The 15,838-nt window shown below is 40.2% G+C and overlaps 2 protein-coding genes across 2 annotated transcripts in view; both read right to left on the reverse strand.

Annotated features, from left to right (window-relative positions):
• Positions 1-7,847: 7,847 nt before the first annotated feature.
• LOC125011837 (tumor necrosis factor-like) lies at positions 7,848-12,420 on the reverse strand. The gene is made up of 4 exons (XM_047591250.1): positions 11,989-12,420; positions 10,951-10,981; positions 10,749-10,826; positions 7,848-10,304 (listed from the first exon to the last, which is right to left on the reverse strand). Exons 1-4 carry the CDS (start codon positions 12,205-12,207, stop codon positions 9,889-9,891), a joined length of 744 nt encoding a protein of 247 aa, XP_047447206.1. The 5' UTR covers positions 12,208-12,420; the 3' UTR covers positions 7,848-9,888.
• A 1,066-nt stretch (positions 12,421-13,486) lies between these two features.
• LOC125011836 (multiple epidermal growth factor-like domains protein 9) overlaps positions 13,487-15,838 on the reverse strand; it is a 29,348-nt gene continuing 26,996 nt past the window's right edge. Inside the window, exon 6 of the mRNA XM_047591249.1 lies at positions 13,487-15,576. Coding sequence (XP_047447205.1) covers positions 15,056-15,576 — 521 coding nt within the window. The 3' untranslated portion in view covers positions 13,487-15,055. The remainder of the gene's footprint in view (positions 15,577-15,838) is intronic.

Here is a 15,838-nt window from a genome sequence, read left to right on the forward strand (position 1 = left end):
CAAATGCTGAGTACTTCATTATAGTGAATGGGGGTGGTGCGTGACTCATTCAGACTGGTATATTCTTCCCTTCAGAGACAGGTTTTAATATGACAAAACAGACTAATTGGAGGTTCGTTATTAGATAATCAACCAACAGAGATCAAGACTGGATACCTCCAATATCCAATATATGCACAGCTCCCCCCCTGGACAGGGAGGGACAACACAACAGAAAGAACAAAACATGCAAATTATGACCACTACGGTCATAACACAGCTACTGGTCGATAGAGCAGTTGTCTGAGACTGTAAGAGCAGACAGACCAACCTGAGCACCACCTGGAATGACTGCAAGAAAGTCTATGATTTAATACCACACACATGGATACTGGAATGTCTGGAACTGTATAAGATTAACAGGAACCTAAGGGCCTTTATCCCAAACTCCATAGGAATGTGGAAGACAACCTTAGAGGCCAACTCAAAGCCGACTGCTCAAATCAACATAAAGTCAGCAACAAGTACCTTGGTATCCTACAGGCTAATGGAAACCATGAGGAGGCCACAAGGAAGTCAACCACCACCAAATACCTGCAGAGAGTAAAGTAAGTGCTGAAAAGTCAGCTGAATGGGAAGAACAAGGCCAACAACAGCGATCAACATGTACGCACTACCAGTCATCAGATACCCCGCTGGGATCATAAGCTGGCCAAAGGAGGAGATAGAAGCCACAGATATGAAGACAGGAAACCTCCTCTCCATGCACAGAGGTTTTCATCCCAAGTTCAACACCCTAAGACTCTACACTAAGAAGAAAGAGGGAGGCCGAGGACTGGTGAGCATCAAAGAAACATCAAAAATCCATGAGCACATCAAGAAAATGGCCCCACATGATGAAACGCTAAGAGAACGTCTCAGACAACGGAAACCCAATGTGTGTGCAGAAGAAGAGGAACAGACAACCTAGAGGGACAAGCCCCCACATGACATGTACCAACGTTGAATTAAAGACATGGCCGATAGCGTGAAAACCTACCAATCACTGGAAAATGCTGGACTGACATACAGCACAGAGGCACTAATAATGGAAGCACAAGAACAGGCCATAAGTACAAGAACCATAGAGGCCAAGATCTACCAGAGCAGATCAGACCCAAGGTACAGACTGTACAAAAATGCCCCTGACACAGTCCAGCACATAGTAGCAGGGTGTAAGATGCTAGCCACAGAAGGTGGTGATTGAACAACAGGGTCAATGTTCTGTGCTGTGTGTTGTCTCTAATGATTTATTTGCTTCTTCCACATAACTCCTCTCATGTTGGTTTTTAGAATGTTGATGGTCTGCACAGTCTCTATGTGGTCTGAGTTCTGAGTTTCATGGTTTTGGCTGTCTATTTGATTCAGATAGATTCCTAGATATATGGACTTTGACATTGGTATCCTCTAAGGCTCTCATGTGTTGGGCCATGCGCTTGTGGATGGGTTGTTTTGTTTCCCCAATGTACAAGTCTGTACATTCCTCACTACACTGAACAGCGTACACTACCATAGTACCGTATTTTCCGCACTATAAGGCGCACCTAAAAACCTCCAATTTTCTCAAAAGCTGACAGTGCGCCTTATAATCCGGTGCGCCTTATATATGGACCAATATTGAGCCACAACAGGTCTCGCAACTACGGTAAGCAGCCGCCGACTTCATTTTCCCCCGTAGAAGAAAAAGCGCGCGGTGCACGCTGGGATATATGACTGTGCGAGGCGGGACGTTTCATTTCCATTTGTGTGTTTATGTAAAGACCCCAAAATGGCTCCTATTAAGAGACACGCTTACGACGCAGAGTTTAACCTCAAGGCGATCAGTCACGTAGTAAAATACGGGAAAAGAGCAGCAGCGAGAGAATTTAACATTAACGAATTAATGGTGCGGAAGTGGAGGAAGCAACAAGATGACCTGCGCCAAGTAAAGAAGACTAAAAAGAGTTTCCGAGGGAACAAAGCGAGATGAGTGAACGGAGTTGTCAGAACGCTGGTTTGTAATCTATTAATAAAGTTTGACTGGCCTATCTGACTGCTTTGTTGACATTCCCTTTAGCGCAGTTCCATCTAATGGATGCATAACGTAACCCCAGCCTCTACTGTAGCGTCTATTCTATGCGCCTTATAATGCGGTGCGCCTTATATATGAACAAAGTTTTAAAATAGGCCATTCATTGAAGGTGCGCCTTATAATCCGGTGCGCCTTATAGTGCGGAAAATAATTGTGCATATTTTTGGATTACCATGACCTGGATGACTGAGAACCTTCACAGACAATTTTGTTTAGAGTTTTGGTAAAAGAAAAAAGTAAAAAGCAAAAAAAGCAAAAAAAAAAAAGGTTGCTCAGGAGAGACATCATGACATTAGAGTTCCCAGACAGCTGGCTGAGATTCCTGTAAATCAGTGGTCATGAAAAAAAAAAAAAAGAGAGAGAGAGAGAAATCTAAAAGTGTGGTGTGGTGTAGACTGTGAGACTGTGACAGAACATGTTGAATGAGCCTGACTCATCCAAGATATGTTAAATCTGATCATCTGAGAATGATTACAGCTGTGTCGGTTACAGACAGTGGTTACGAATAACACCATTCATAAACTGTGATACAGAGGATGCAGACACAGGTTGACTTCAGTTTCACAAGGCTGAACGCACCACAAATACTGATTATCACTCACTTCGGGATATCTCCTTCTCCAGACGCTCCCTCCACAACCCACAAAGTGAGACATTCTCAAATCAGATTCTTTGCCTGTTTGTAACAGACTGTCTGTAAGGAATTACTGCAAAGAAAAAAAGTTTGATTGTTTGATATAGTAGCTTGACTTACAGTGGAAACGTTTTGAGAACGCACCTTTCAACAGTTGTATTGAAATCTGTTTCAATTTATAAACAAAAACCTGATTATACCATAGACTTATTTGAACCTGTCCTTACATGGATTTAATTAATGAAAATGAAATGAAATCATTAAAAATACACACAGCCATGAGGAAAAATACTTATTTTATTTTATTTTTTTATTATTATTTATAAAGATCAGAGACTGAAATATCTCTTCCTGTTGCAATATATTCCCTCCCTCCCACTTGGGTTACGGATTCATGTGGATTATCAAACAAATACTGTCTCAAACCCATTGTGAGAAGGTCATAAACCTCAAATACTGTGTCGACATGGGTTTACCGAATACACCCAATGGAAGAAATTATAATTCTGTCTTTTCCTGAAAGACTGGTGCAGTATTGTTATTTACAACAAATATAATGATAAATACACATTAGAAAACTACTTACACACTATAGCCTTATGTCATTTGACATAAATATAACTCCGTGATGGAATTTAGTCACAGATCAAAGACCAAGGACACAGTGACTCCAATCAAATGTTTGGTCTTTATTCAATATGTCACTTGTTAATTGTGACAAAATATCATACAAATGCAAAAATAATGTAGATACATTTGTAAAGACACTAGGGTTGAACAACTTTGGAACTTTTAAAGTGTTCTAATATGTCGAGGAAGTCAAGTGACATTGAGTAGTCAGTAACGTAAAACCACATCTTCGTCAGAACACAGTTTAGAACAAGATTAGGAAATAGTTCTTTTCAACAAGGAAATCTGTTGACCTGAATACATGTCGTGTTTCACACAAAGGAATCCATGGAGGCTTTCTACAGGGTAACTGAAGCTTGAACACAGGCTACTGTTGTCCATAGCAACACCATTAACACCTAAACACCGCCAGTCTGACACTTCCTCTAATATGTGGCTCTCGCTCAGGAAAAACAAACAAACAAGCAAAAAATAACACATTCTACAACCACAGCTATAATGTCAACAAAGAGCAACAACACTGAACATAAACACATGCGTTTTTCAATTCTGTGTGCCACAGATATATTTAGCCTATATTTAGGCCAGGATTGAAAAAAAAAAAAAAAAAAAAAAAAAATCGGTATCTCTCCGAAGCCTTTTCCATGTATAGCATCTAAAGGTCTAATCATTTTAGATAATGAAATTCACCAGCAAAATGTTGATGTGAAGCCTACCTTTCTCTGTTACCACAGGTCATTTGGTGACATTGTGTTAGCATTCAGATGAGTGTACATTGCGGTAGTACTTTTGTTGTATTTCAGGACTGACTTACTTATTCTGCATGTCACGACAGAATGGGCTCCGTCTTTTGTATTTCCACTCACTTGGTGAACCGCTTGAATTTGATCGATTTTTCTATAATGACCCACTGGGCTCTAACCCTGTATTCTAGGAGGCGTCCATGTTGTGATTGTCATGTGATCGGCGTCTTGGTACAGTCGCAAAGCAGACTAGTCGGTATAACCCCTATAAAGCCCTGGTTGACTTGACGACACTTGTAGTTACCGTTTAATTCCGCAGGTCACAGAATTCTGAGGGCAGCAAAACATACTTTTTCCCATTGTGATTAAAAAGTTGGGCCATGCTGGCACTAGTGGTCCAAGTGGAAGAGGATTCTGAATCGCTACAGTAAATGTAATATACTGAAAAAAGCTTAGTGTGCCAAATTTGCAATTTTACAGAAAATATTTAAACCTGCTCTGGTATGAGTTACAGTGACGGCATCAGGCCTGTAGTGGAGGAGAACATTACTGACATGTTCTCATTCTTCTACTTTTTCTTATTCTTCTACTTTTTCCTGTTTACCACGAATCAAGATAACAACAACAACAGTAGAGGGTACGGACTCCTCTTGAAAAATTAGACAGGGTGGAACTGTGTTTGGGCAGAGTACAGGCCGACATTTCCTAGCACTTTTATCCTACACTGATCACAAACACAACTTTCAGACATTGCAACATGAGAAGAGAAAAAAGGCACAAATCCTCTGCTGCACAAATTCCTTTCTTCTGACTTTAGAGTGAGATCAAACACAGAGATTAAACCAAGCACCCATGTATTCTGTGTCATTCGTTTGTATAAGATAAGAGATAATGAAAGATCGCCCTGCGATATGCTGTCGACTTGTCCAGGGTGTACCCCGCCTCTCGCCCGATGCCAGCTGGGATAGACTCCAGCAACCCCAGCGACCCTAGTGCAGGGTTAAGTGGTACGGAAGATGAGATGATATAAGGAAAGATGTGCCTTTAACATCCCACAATGGGGAAATTCTCACTGTTAACACCAGGAGAGATATTCAGCACTCACACAGACAGTGTGCCCACCAAACATTTGGGTGGAGTAAAGAATAAAAATGAGAGTATAAAAAATATAAAAGTTGGGAGTGATACAGACAGTGCAAAACACCACATATAAATATATGTATATGTACATGTAGCTGAATACAAAACAGTGCAGTAGTGGATAAGGAGGAATATTGTACATGAAACAGGATATTGCAGCACATATGTTGTTGTTGGTCTAATGGTCAAACGCTCCAACTGCTAAAAAGATTGTTTATTATCAATCACAAATATCACATCTGCCCCAAAGCTGTAGAAATTGTAATGGATAATGTAAAAGCATTGCTGACGCTCTGGCCTAATGTGTAGCACTGCCTCCTGTCAATTCTACACTGATGACATTAGTGCTTGAATGTGATTCATTCCTTGAAAGACAAACACTAGTCTGCAGTTCCAAACATGCCTAATCTTGAACAATCTACAATTGACACATCAGAGCTATGTTAAAGACTGCTAAGTGTCTCTTGAGCACATCATTAGACACTTAAGAAAGTAAAACAAACAATGTTGACATGTGCTTCAAAAAACTGAAAAAAAAACTGAACTAAGAGAGAAAGTACAAATGAAAGATAAGATAATCCTCCAATTCAGAGAGAGAGAGAGAGAGAGAGAGAGGAAAAAGGTTTATACCTTTAGATATTAAAAAAGGTAAAGATTTATGTCTGTTCAGGCATGTTCTCCCTGTGTCTGCGTGGGTTTTGACCAGGTACTTCGGTTTCCTCACACCTCCAAAGACATGCTCAATGTGCACAATGAATAATGGTGTGGTGTGTCAGTGTAACAAATCAGTGTAGGTAACACAGTACAAGAATTTTTGGGAAACCTGAAACCAGTGATTTGTACCCCCTTTTTTAATCCTGCATTCTTCTTCTAGGAGTCATTTTAAGTTAAAGTTTTGGAGAAGGCAGGAATGATAGACAGCACAGAGACATGAATTATGGCAGCACGGGAACAGGCTCTAAGTACAATAGCATTAGAAGCTGGATCTACTGCATCAGATGTGCCCATCGGTGCATGCTCTGCAAAGATGCCGCAGAAACTATACAGCATATAACAGCAGAGTATCATATGCTAGCCGCCAGGGCATATACACCTTGACCAATTTGCTTGAAAAGACAAAAACATCTGTGCCAAAATGGGAAAGGTGGTAGAGATGGTCGAGCCAAGATCATGTGGGACTTCCAGATACAGACTGACAAGCAGGTGATGGCAAACCAGCCAGACAGAAGAGGCCCTTGAGACAGATCTAGCAATCTCAAGTGATTGCAACATCTGGAAGAAGGAACATTAGAAAAAATACCAAGGGCTGAAAGAGGAACTATGAAAGATATGTCGGGTGAAGGAAACAGTGGTCCCTGTGGTGATCGGACCACTCGCATTTGCAGTGACCACCAAACTGGAAGAGTATCTCCAGTAGACTCCAGGAACAACATTTGAGGCCTCTGTCCACAAGACTGTAGTACTAGAAACTGTTAAGACATTGTGTAGGACCCTCAAGGTCCCAAGCTAGAAAACATAGACCATCCACATCGACCAGTATACTGTATATATGCACTGTAAATAAAGATGACCTCTGCTGGGTTTTCACTTGGGCCTTTTCACTTCATCTTCATCACTTTCTTCTCACTTCCTCTTTGTTACTCCGCTCATCAACTACATATGCAGACGTGACCAACTTGTACAAAGCAATTTCAAGTTGAATGGATCAAGATGTTGAAATCTGTCACATGAGAGTTGTCTGACGCAAGTGAATGCCATTTCTCATGTCATAGTCATAAGACCTACGATTATGGCTGTGGTAAAACAAATGCACCCCACTTCCACTTAAGCTTCTGAGTGTGGTCTTTAAACTGACTGCTTTGCTTACATGAATTCTTAACACACTCAAAATGGTATTGGCCTTTGTTTCTTTCTGACTATTTTCAACAAGTGTGTTATAAATTAATAATAATATATATATATATAAATTCCCCTTTAATTCCAGCTTTTGATCTTTCTCATGTCCAGCAACCTTTCCTTGAAGTCCATCTCAACAGAAACAATGTAATTAGCTATAATTCAAGTGACAATCACGACACTTGCCTCAAAATATTGAGTCAATAGATCTCACACAATGGAAAGAACAACAGTTCTTGTATTAAACCTTCAGAGCTTCGCAAATTAAAACGAGTAAGAGCAAATTACACATCATGGCCAATAGACCTGAATCATCCTGGATATACTGACAAACTTTGGACGACTATGGAAAAATGTCTCTGTCTGCAGTCAGGATAGGTGGAGCAAAATAAGAGAGAAAACCAAAAGCACAGCTTAGTCATTTTATGACTAACAGGTCAATGCTTACCAGCAGTCCACAGGAACTGTGCCTACAGGAAACCTTACTACAACCATATTATGCCTGCAACCAGTCTGGTGAATCAATGGCTGCATCACAACTTGACTGTTCCTCTTCAACAGTGGGAACAAAAACTCACAGATTTTTACATTTGTTTATTTTTTTTTAAATCACAGATGCCTGCTAAGAATTGCCAAATGGAAAATTGGAGGTATAGGCTCAAGAGTGAAAAAACGAAACAATACATTTTTATTATGGACAAGAAAACCATACAACTTTTTGTCTTTTCATTCAGGTTTTTTATTGTACCAAAAAGATGACCTACAGCCCAGCACACATACATGTTCGTATGGCTTATATCTTTCTGAGACTATACATTAACATAATGCATTTCCTAGCCCTTAACCCTGGCATTAACCATCTCAACTTAGTGCCTAACCCTGATCCCATTTTAACCCTAACCACTCCAAAATCAGTGTTTCCCTAATTGGGAATTGCACCACCTGTCTCCAGTTTCCTAGTCTTGAGCTTAGTGTGCCCCTAAAAATAGCATCAGTCAGACCCACACAAACATACACAGATATAAAAGTTCACAATTTATATGATATTTTTTGTACAAATTAGTGAAAAATCCAATCGCATTAGCACCATTTTAGGACTACACTATGTCCTGCAAGCAGTTAATTAAATTATTAAATTAAAAACAAAAAGAGAGTATCTTTAAGCTTGTTAAATAGGTATACATAGGCATAGATAAAATAACAGAACATTGGATGTAAAAAATTAAAGAGAAAACATTTATTTTAATGCATTTAAAGTAAACCCCATGGGAAAAAAATGTGAAACTGGGCTGCATATAAATATGGCAGTGGAAAAATTATCCTCCCCCTTTCCATCACCAGATCTTGAGCAGACTACTACATGTTGAGTCACATGTGGCGCTCTGCTTTCAGACAAAGCAGAAGACACTGTGGTAGACATTACCAAAGTGCTATGCACTCTCTTTTCCAGTACATCCAGTTTTAATAAATTAGTTTCACAACAACTTTGAGACATTAGCAATGAAGTGAGTGCAGATCTTGGAAAATAATCTCCCCCATCCATAGACTGACTCCACGCATGAGTCAGTTGCATTCTGCTAACACTGACACGCTGCTGTTTTAAACGTGATGAAGCACATAGCCAGCAACATTTTCAAATATTACTTCAACACATTTGTAGGCATTCCATATTAATGACACAGTGAGAGGCCCACAGCAGAACAGTGTGGGTGTGGGATGGGTTTATTGTGTGACTGCCAGTAACTCTGAATTGTTTTTACTATTCCTCAAACCTGCCTTATCAACCTCAGGTGGCTATGACAACACATGAAGGCACACACAAGTGAAAACTCTACAACAGTCTTGTATGGAGCCCTCTGGAGAGGCTTTTATACTCCATTAGTGCTGAAGTTACTGTAATAATGCACACTGAATAAGCACAGCAGTTTCAATCTCGTTCACGGGAATACAGTTTAGACAGTGCTACCGTAAAAATTACTCAGTGTATGAATCACCTGAATAAGCTATTTCTGAACTTCCTGTTAATTCTTTCCTTTCTGCTTCCCCATGTTGTCAGAAGAAAGCCTTCTGGGTACTCATCTCCCGCAGGGCCCATGTTTCAAAAGATTAAACCTTCACTGCAAGGAAACAACCATGCCTATAATACAAAATTCCTCCTTGATCATCTCTTTGATCACAGTTCGCTTAACAAGAGCTTTCGGCTCTATCTTTTCTGTTGCATACACATTGGACCAGACTGTCAGAAAACATTTTAAAAAGGCCCATCACTAGAGTCTATAGACGTGCACATTTAATGATAAACTCACTTCTAATTTTCTGACAATACAGTAATCAGCTCTTTCTATAGAAAGATTATGATAAAAATGCAAATATTTATTAAAATAAGTAGCAGGATATATTTAATGAGCTGTGTTTTTACAGATGTAAGGTGCAAGTAAGAAACTATTTATGCTGTTAAATGTATGTAGTATAGTATATTATAGTACAATAATAATTTACATAGTATATCTGTGTCAGCTGTCTGCGTCAGCTGTTGTCACTGAATTAAAAACAATGCAGCTTATAACTTCTGTGATAAAGCAAACCTGCTGTTGAGCAGACACTAGCTTCTTTTGTAGCTTCTGGCTGTTGCGAATTCATTGGCGAGTGTGTACTTTTCAAGAGCTGTAATAGTATAATTCAGCCATAAAACTACACTGGTAGTACTACAAGCAAACTTGAGATCAGATCAGTGTGACTGCGACTGCCTCATCACATTATTGAGGAAGAAGTTCTGCACCGAAGAAAACCTGGTATTCATTCTTCGCAATATATTTTCGATAAGATGAGCGCACGCGCAGTCTGTCATTGGTTCCCAGGGAGAACAAGCCAGATGTGTATAGGGATTTACTTAGACCGTGCTTGCACTGTACGGTGTCAATAGCTGAGAGGATCGGGACCTCGCGCCGGTAGTTGCTTGCGTAGAGTATCACCTTGCTGTTGAGTTTTAGCTGACTTTCTTCACACGTTTCATCCCCGAACTCGTAGGTTATCTGCAGGAAGACTCTATAGAGGCCTTTTCTGGGAACCACAAGGTCTCCTTGGTCGCAGCGGAAACCTCCACTACAGTGAGCGTGTCCAGTATTATTATCCCACTGAAGATATTCCCCATTGGTGTTATTGCCTCTAGGAGCTACGGAATACAACAGAAATGGAAAAGTGAGGTTTTGAATGTTGACGCTTATCATATGTCATATTTAAGTAGAGCTGAGAACATATTTATAAAATTTATATTTATAAAAATACTTTAGGAAATATAAAAAGTTTTTACTTGAATTTGCTTTATACAAAGTGAACTGAATAGAAAAAAACTACAACAAATCGAATCAGTGACCATCAACCAACTCAACAAAACAAACAAGTTTAAAGAGAGCTTTTCCTTTTTCTTCTATGACCAAGTCATGAGTCATTTTTCCAAAATGATTCAGAAATGTAATGCTTTCACACTGTAATGCTCTGTGGCTTTGTGGTTTATATGTGAAACAGTCAGTAGTACATTTGGTGGTTTTCCTCTACAAACCTTGAATGCATTTGGTGCCTTTGAAGAAAAGTATAAAAAAAAATCTCTGTGTTTTACCTGTTAGCATGGCGCTTGGATATTTGAGGTCTTCCTGGTCTTGAGATTTTGAAGTTTGCTTACTGTTAACGCTGATATCTACAAGAAATTAAAGACAAATGTTGTTGTACACTTTTACACAGGCCTTTTTTTTCTTTCTTATTTCCTGGCAATAAATCAATATAGCTTTCACTGTCTCCAGATCACTGAGCAAGATATTTACCTGATGGAATGGTGTCAGGCTGCATCTTCACCTGTAAAAAAGCAGCGTCAACAACATTTGTTATGACGAACAGCAACGGAACAAAAAGAATCAAACGTAACACGGATGAAAAAGTACGCAAACTACAATAAATGCAGAATAAAACAACATAATGAAAAATTATGTTACTGACTGTTTCACTTCCATAAGTAATTATACGGCATTTACAACGAATGCAGCTACCACATCATACATAAGGGAACATCTGTAGAACATATCCACGGGAATAATTTGACAACAAATTTTAAAGAAAACGTGCAATATCAATAATAACAGCCTTTTGACGCCATATAAATAAAATAAAAATGATTGACTGATGTACAACATGTAATCGCAATTACAGGACTTTCTTTTAAAAACTTAAACAAACAAACAAAAGAAGAAGAAGACAGCGGGAACACTGGGGGCCGATCTGTTACTAAGCAACGAAACTAACAGCCATTTCATTTCAAGACTGACATCGCTGCTACTTTCACCCCCTCAAAGACAACTGTCACACGCAATAATTCATAATAAAAAAAAACGTAAGCATATTCTTGTTAAACTACAAAGCAGCTATGCTGGTGGCGGTGGGAACATTTAGCGCTCATTTGTAATTCTGCACCTCATATATTATAAATCTTTAACAAGTTATGGTTCTGGGTTTTCACGCGAGCTGCGCATGATTGCCAGAAGCTGCGGAACATTTCGTTGAACTTCCGTACTTTGGTCAAAGTTGTAGCCAGATTTTTTTGCAAACGCCTGTGGATAGAGGAAATATACTTTGACCTCCCTCACTTAGAAAGCACATATGACCGCAAATATCATAACCAAAACATAATAAAATAAGGGCTTATCGACCTGTTGTGTAGTTTAATAAACCACGCAGGTTGATGCAGAACTATGGTGCACTCAAATACAATCCATATTTCGCAATCAGCACCTTTTCACCGAAGCACCGAAAAGAGAGCTGTACGGATTTATACACGCAGTATTTACGGGTGTAACGTTAAAGATTACCTGGCAGTCCGGTGACTGGGGGCATCGTCCTCCGAGTCCCACCGTGATCACCAAAGCAAGAGCTCCCGAAACGAGCAAAATAGCCGCCACGGCTATGAACTGAGCCATTCGTTGAAGTCGCTTTTCTTTCCGGCGGAGAAACTGAATAAAAGTGTCGTGCCCTTGGAGCCCTGCCTCCACTCCTCCCTCGCAGCAGCGACAGCAGCTGTTTGATTCCATGCTGGCTTCCCATTTGCGCCTCAGCTGGCCAGCATCTCCATTTATCAGCTTGGCTTCGCCCACGTTGAAAACCACGGCACTGGCAGGGAGTCTCGGTTTAAACGAGTTTCGCCGAGTGCCGAGACTCAGACACGAACTTCCTCATCATAGGGGTTAATTTTCCATAGAATGCAAACGAATCGTCTTTATTATAAGACATATCGTGGCTCTCACACCCTCGCTTGAAATAGTTTGGTTAGCATGTCTCTTTTTACGTCATTACGTATTAATAATTGGACCTATACAGCTAAGAATCCCCCCCAGAATTGAACGGGTGTAGATACAATCAGAAACACCTCCACGTAAGGACTAAATGGTAAATGGTCTTGCTCTTATATAGCGCTTTTCTATCTACTCAAAGGTAATCAAAGCGCTTTTACAGTCAGAGACACATCCACCCATTCGCTCACACAAGCACACACACATTCACACACCAATGCCCACACCAGCCAGGGTCATTTTTGAGTTTAGACACTGTGGTTTAGACATCTGATCTATCTATAATGTGTGCCACAGTCTCAGATTAAGTCACAGATTACCAATCTAAACATCACCACATCATGTAAAAACATCCACACGCCTTTTGGTTGTCAAATCCTACCATTGAGAATCAAGCAACAGACAGCAAGGGCAGGTGATTCATCAAACTTCTCCCCACCACCTCTACACACTGGAAATAGGATCTATAGCTCCATCATCCATTCAAAACTGCCCCATATAACTACTTGATCATGTAATGTTTGCATAAAATGTGTTCATATTATGTAGTAAAAAGTGTACAGAACACGTCCTCCATGCTCCGAAAGCACAACTTAAAAAAACTTAAACACAATTTAAAATATTCACATGACATCTTTGGGAAATGCCCGAAACAACAAAAAAGGGAATAAGCAAATATTCTTCTTTCATAAGATGTGGTGCAATTAGTGGTCAAACCGATGGGCACTGTCAGCAAGACATTACGCATTTGTGTGCTGAGAGGGTTTAAATTGTAGCAGAAGCATTCGAAAGTGCTGGATTAAGACATCAATACAGAGAACCTGCAGTTTAGGGAGCAAAGGGTGAACATTAGACAGGTGTCACTTATCAAAATAACATCCATACATCCAAAGTTGCTCAAATCCTTCCACTTGTCCATTTGTTATTCAGTGCATGTTGCTGCTGGCCGCTATGGCTCTTCAAAACTGAAGACCAGCTATATGTGAGATATGTAGGTGATACGTAAGACACAGAGAGAGACAACAGTTAAACCCATTTTTATTTGAGAGTTGAGCTCTGACTTTGGGGGAATTATTTACATTGTTTTTATCCACTGTTATGAGTCAAGGGTGCATCTTAGTCCTGCAGCTGCGTATATTTGTCCACTGCGGATAAGAAAAAAAAAAAAATACAAAAAGCTGTGGGCTGACTGCAACATCACACCCTGGAGAGTGAGAGAGTTGGCTGAGTGACACACAGTATTCTACCTGTACAATAATAGTGCTACTATTCACATTCATCTGTACAATAATAATATTTACAGGTGATCACATTAGGGAAAGAGCCAGTACCTGAGGAGTTAGTTCCATAATTAGCTTTACTCATTCACCGTTGTAAAAAGAAGCGCACCCAACCAGTGGTAGCCTAAATAACACAGAAAACATGGGATCTGTATCCAGGATCAGTTGTGATGTGCACTGATTTTACAACAACTCAGTGGTGTAGCTGATGCAATTTCAGTATAGGTAATAAGAGCAACCGGAAAGCTGATTATTATTATTATTATTATCATTATTATTTTACTATCTGCCATTTCTTCTCCATAACAACAGTATCAACACTAATATCATTTTAGAGGTCAAATGGTCTTATTGTAGGAGTCACAGAACTCACCCTCTGCATATATGGGAGCTATTTCACAAATGGTATGTTCAAATTTTGCTGAGGTAGTCAGCAAAGAGCAGGTTAAATGATGAGAATACAGTATTTATGCAAGCCAAGAATGTGTCACTGCAGTAGTGACAAGTGGTGAGAGTTTACAAATAACAGTTTCTGTTTCTTTGACAGAAACACTCCTCTTAAATACTTCAGGTGAGCTGGCACGCTTTAACAAAAGACAGGAAGCTATCAACAAAAGATGAGGTCATTAAAATGCTTGTGTCAGCAGTCCTCAGCTTCCCCTTTGACTCCCTCCGCAAACACACAAACTATACAGGAAAATCTATTGGCCAATTTAAATTACCATTCAACAGCACAAAACACCATGAATAAACACGTCATACATGTGCAGCATTTCTCTCGAGAATGAAACGTCAATCAATAAATAAGAACAGAATAAAAATTCATTAAATAACAATCATTGTCTCAGATTAAGATCACTGTAGTAGTGATCCAGTTAACTTAAACAGTCACGTCCATTTAAAAAATATCTGAAATGCTTTGCACCAGTAAGTCCTCTAACTTGTGTCAGGATCATTGTTTCAGTAAACGGGTGTATGGTTTGCACCCGTCTTACGCCATGCCAATTACCCTAACTAATCTGCACAACTCAAAACAAAACTTTTCTTTGGATCCCGTCTCACTGATCGCCCATTCCACACAAAATCATATATAAAAAGGAAAACGTTTCAAGTGGAAACTCTGCGTCTCTTTTCCACATCTTTGATCAAATCTGCTTCTTCTCTGTCAGTGTGCCAAGTGTTGCGAATGCCGCAGACAAGCAGGGTAACAATAAGCAGTCATACATGAAAGAGCTTTGGATTTGATCCTTTCCAGCAGCTTTTGTGTCATGGGTAAATTTAGATGTCTGGTTCGGGGGGCTGATGGAGCGTTAAGCCTTGTAGCAATTTCCCTGCGTGTTGAGTGCAAGCTGACCATTGGGTGCCACCTCGTTTGCCTCATCCTCCAGCAGGCCTGACACGTCAGCATTGGGGATACTGTCATGGTAGCTGCTGAAGCTGATGTTGTCCTCTTTCAGTTCGATGGTCCAGAAGGGCGCATTGAGCTTGCGGTTCTGGTACTCCCTGTAGGTGTACACGCCTCCCACAAAGCCCAGCAGCAGCACCACAACCAGAATGATCACGGCCAGGATGATGATGTTGAACTGTGTCCAGGAGACTTCGGTCAGGGCTGCCGTGGTGTTGTCAGTGGGGCTGTTCAGGCTTGTCAGTAGGGCCTGGGTGGTGGTGGCAGTGCGCAGAGTGGTGCTAGTGTTGCTGCTGGATGTGGAGGCTGGAATCCCTACAGCTGTGTTGGAAGTAAAAGTGGTGCTGGTGTGAGATGTGGATGATGTACTGGATGTAGGGACTTCGGTTGTGGTTGTAACTGCTTGGGTGGGACTGAGCCGGGTTGCTGAGGAGAAAAAAAATGCCACAAATAAGTTGTGAGTGACTTTGTTTACAAACTTTTTAGGAAATTAACTAGTGACACCTTGTGGCAAAAATACATAACTACAGATATTCCATTTTTCTTCTTAACAGTTAAAAGCTCATAAGTACTGATTTGTGTATGTCGTGTCAGAAAGTGTGGGTTTCTGATAACCAGTTGTGTAAACCAGAATGTGGCATAATGCCTGACTGTTTGGCACCACTTCTGCTTCCTGGGCTTGTGGTTT

This window comes from Mugil cephalus, chromosome 8, assembly GCF_022458985.1.
Source record: "Mugil cephalus isolate CIBA_MC_2020 chromosome 8, CIBA_Mcephalus_1.1, whole genome shotgun sequence".
NCBI lineage: Eukaryota > Metazoa > Chordata > Actinopteri > Mugiliformes > Mugilidae > Mugil > Mugil cephalus.

What these genes read in the sequence shown, in the direction of transcription:
- LOC125011837 (XM_047591250.1), bottom strand. Translation starts at nt 12,207, where the DNA reads ATGGAATCAAACAGCTGCTGTCGCTGCTGCGAGGGAGGAGTGGAGGCA. An exon ending in CCCAGTCACCGGACTGCCAG is followed by an intron (nt 10,982 to 11,988) that starts GTAATCTTTAAC and finishes GCTTTTTTACAG; the next exon opens with GTGAAGATGCAGCCTGACAC. An exon ending in TCCAAGCGCCATGCTAACAG is followed by an intron (nt 10,305 to 10,748) that starts GTAAAACACAGA and finishes TGTATTCCGTAG; the next exon opens with CTCCTAGAGGCAATAACACC.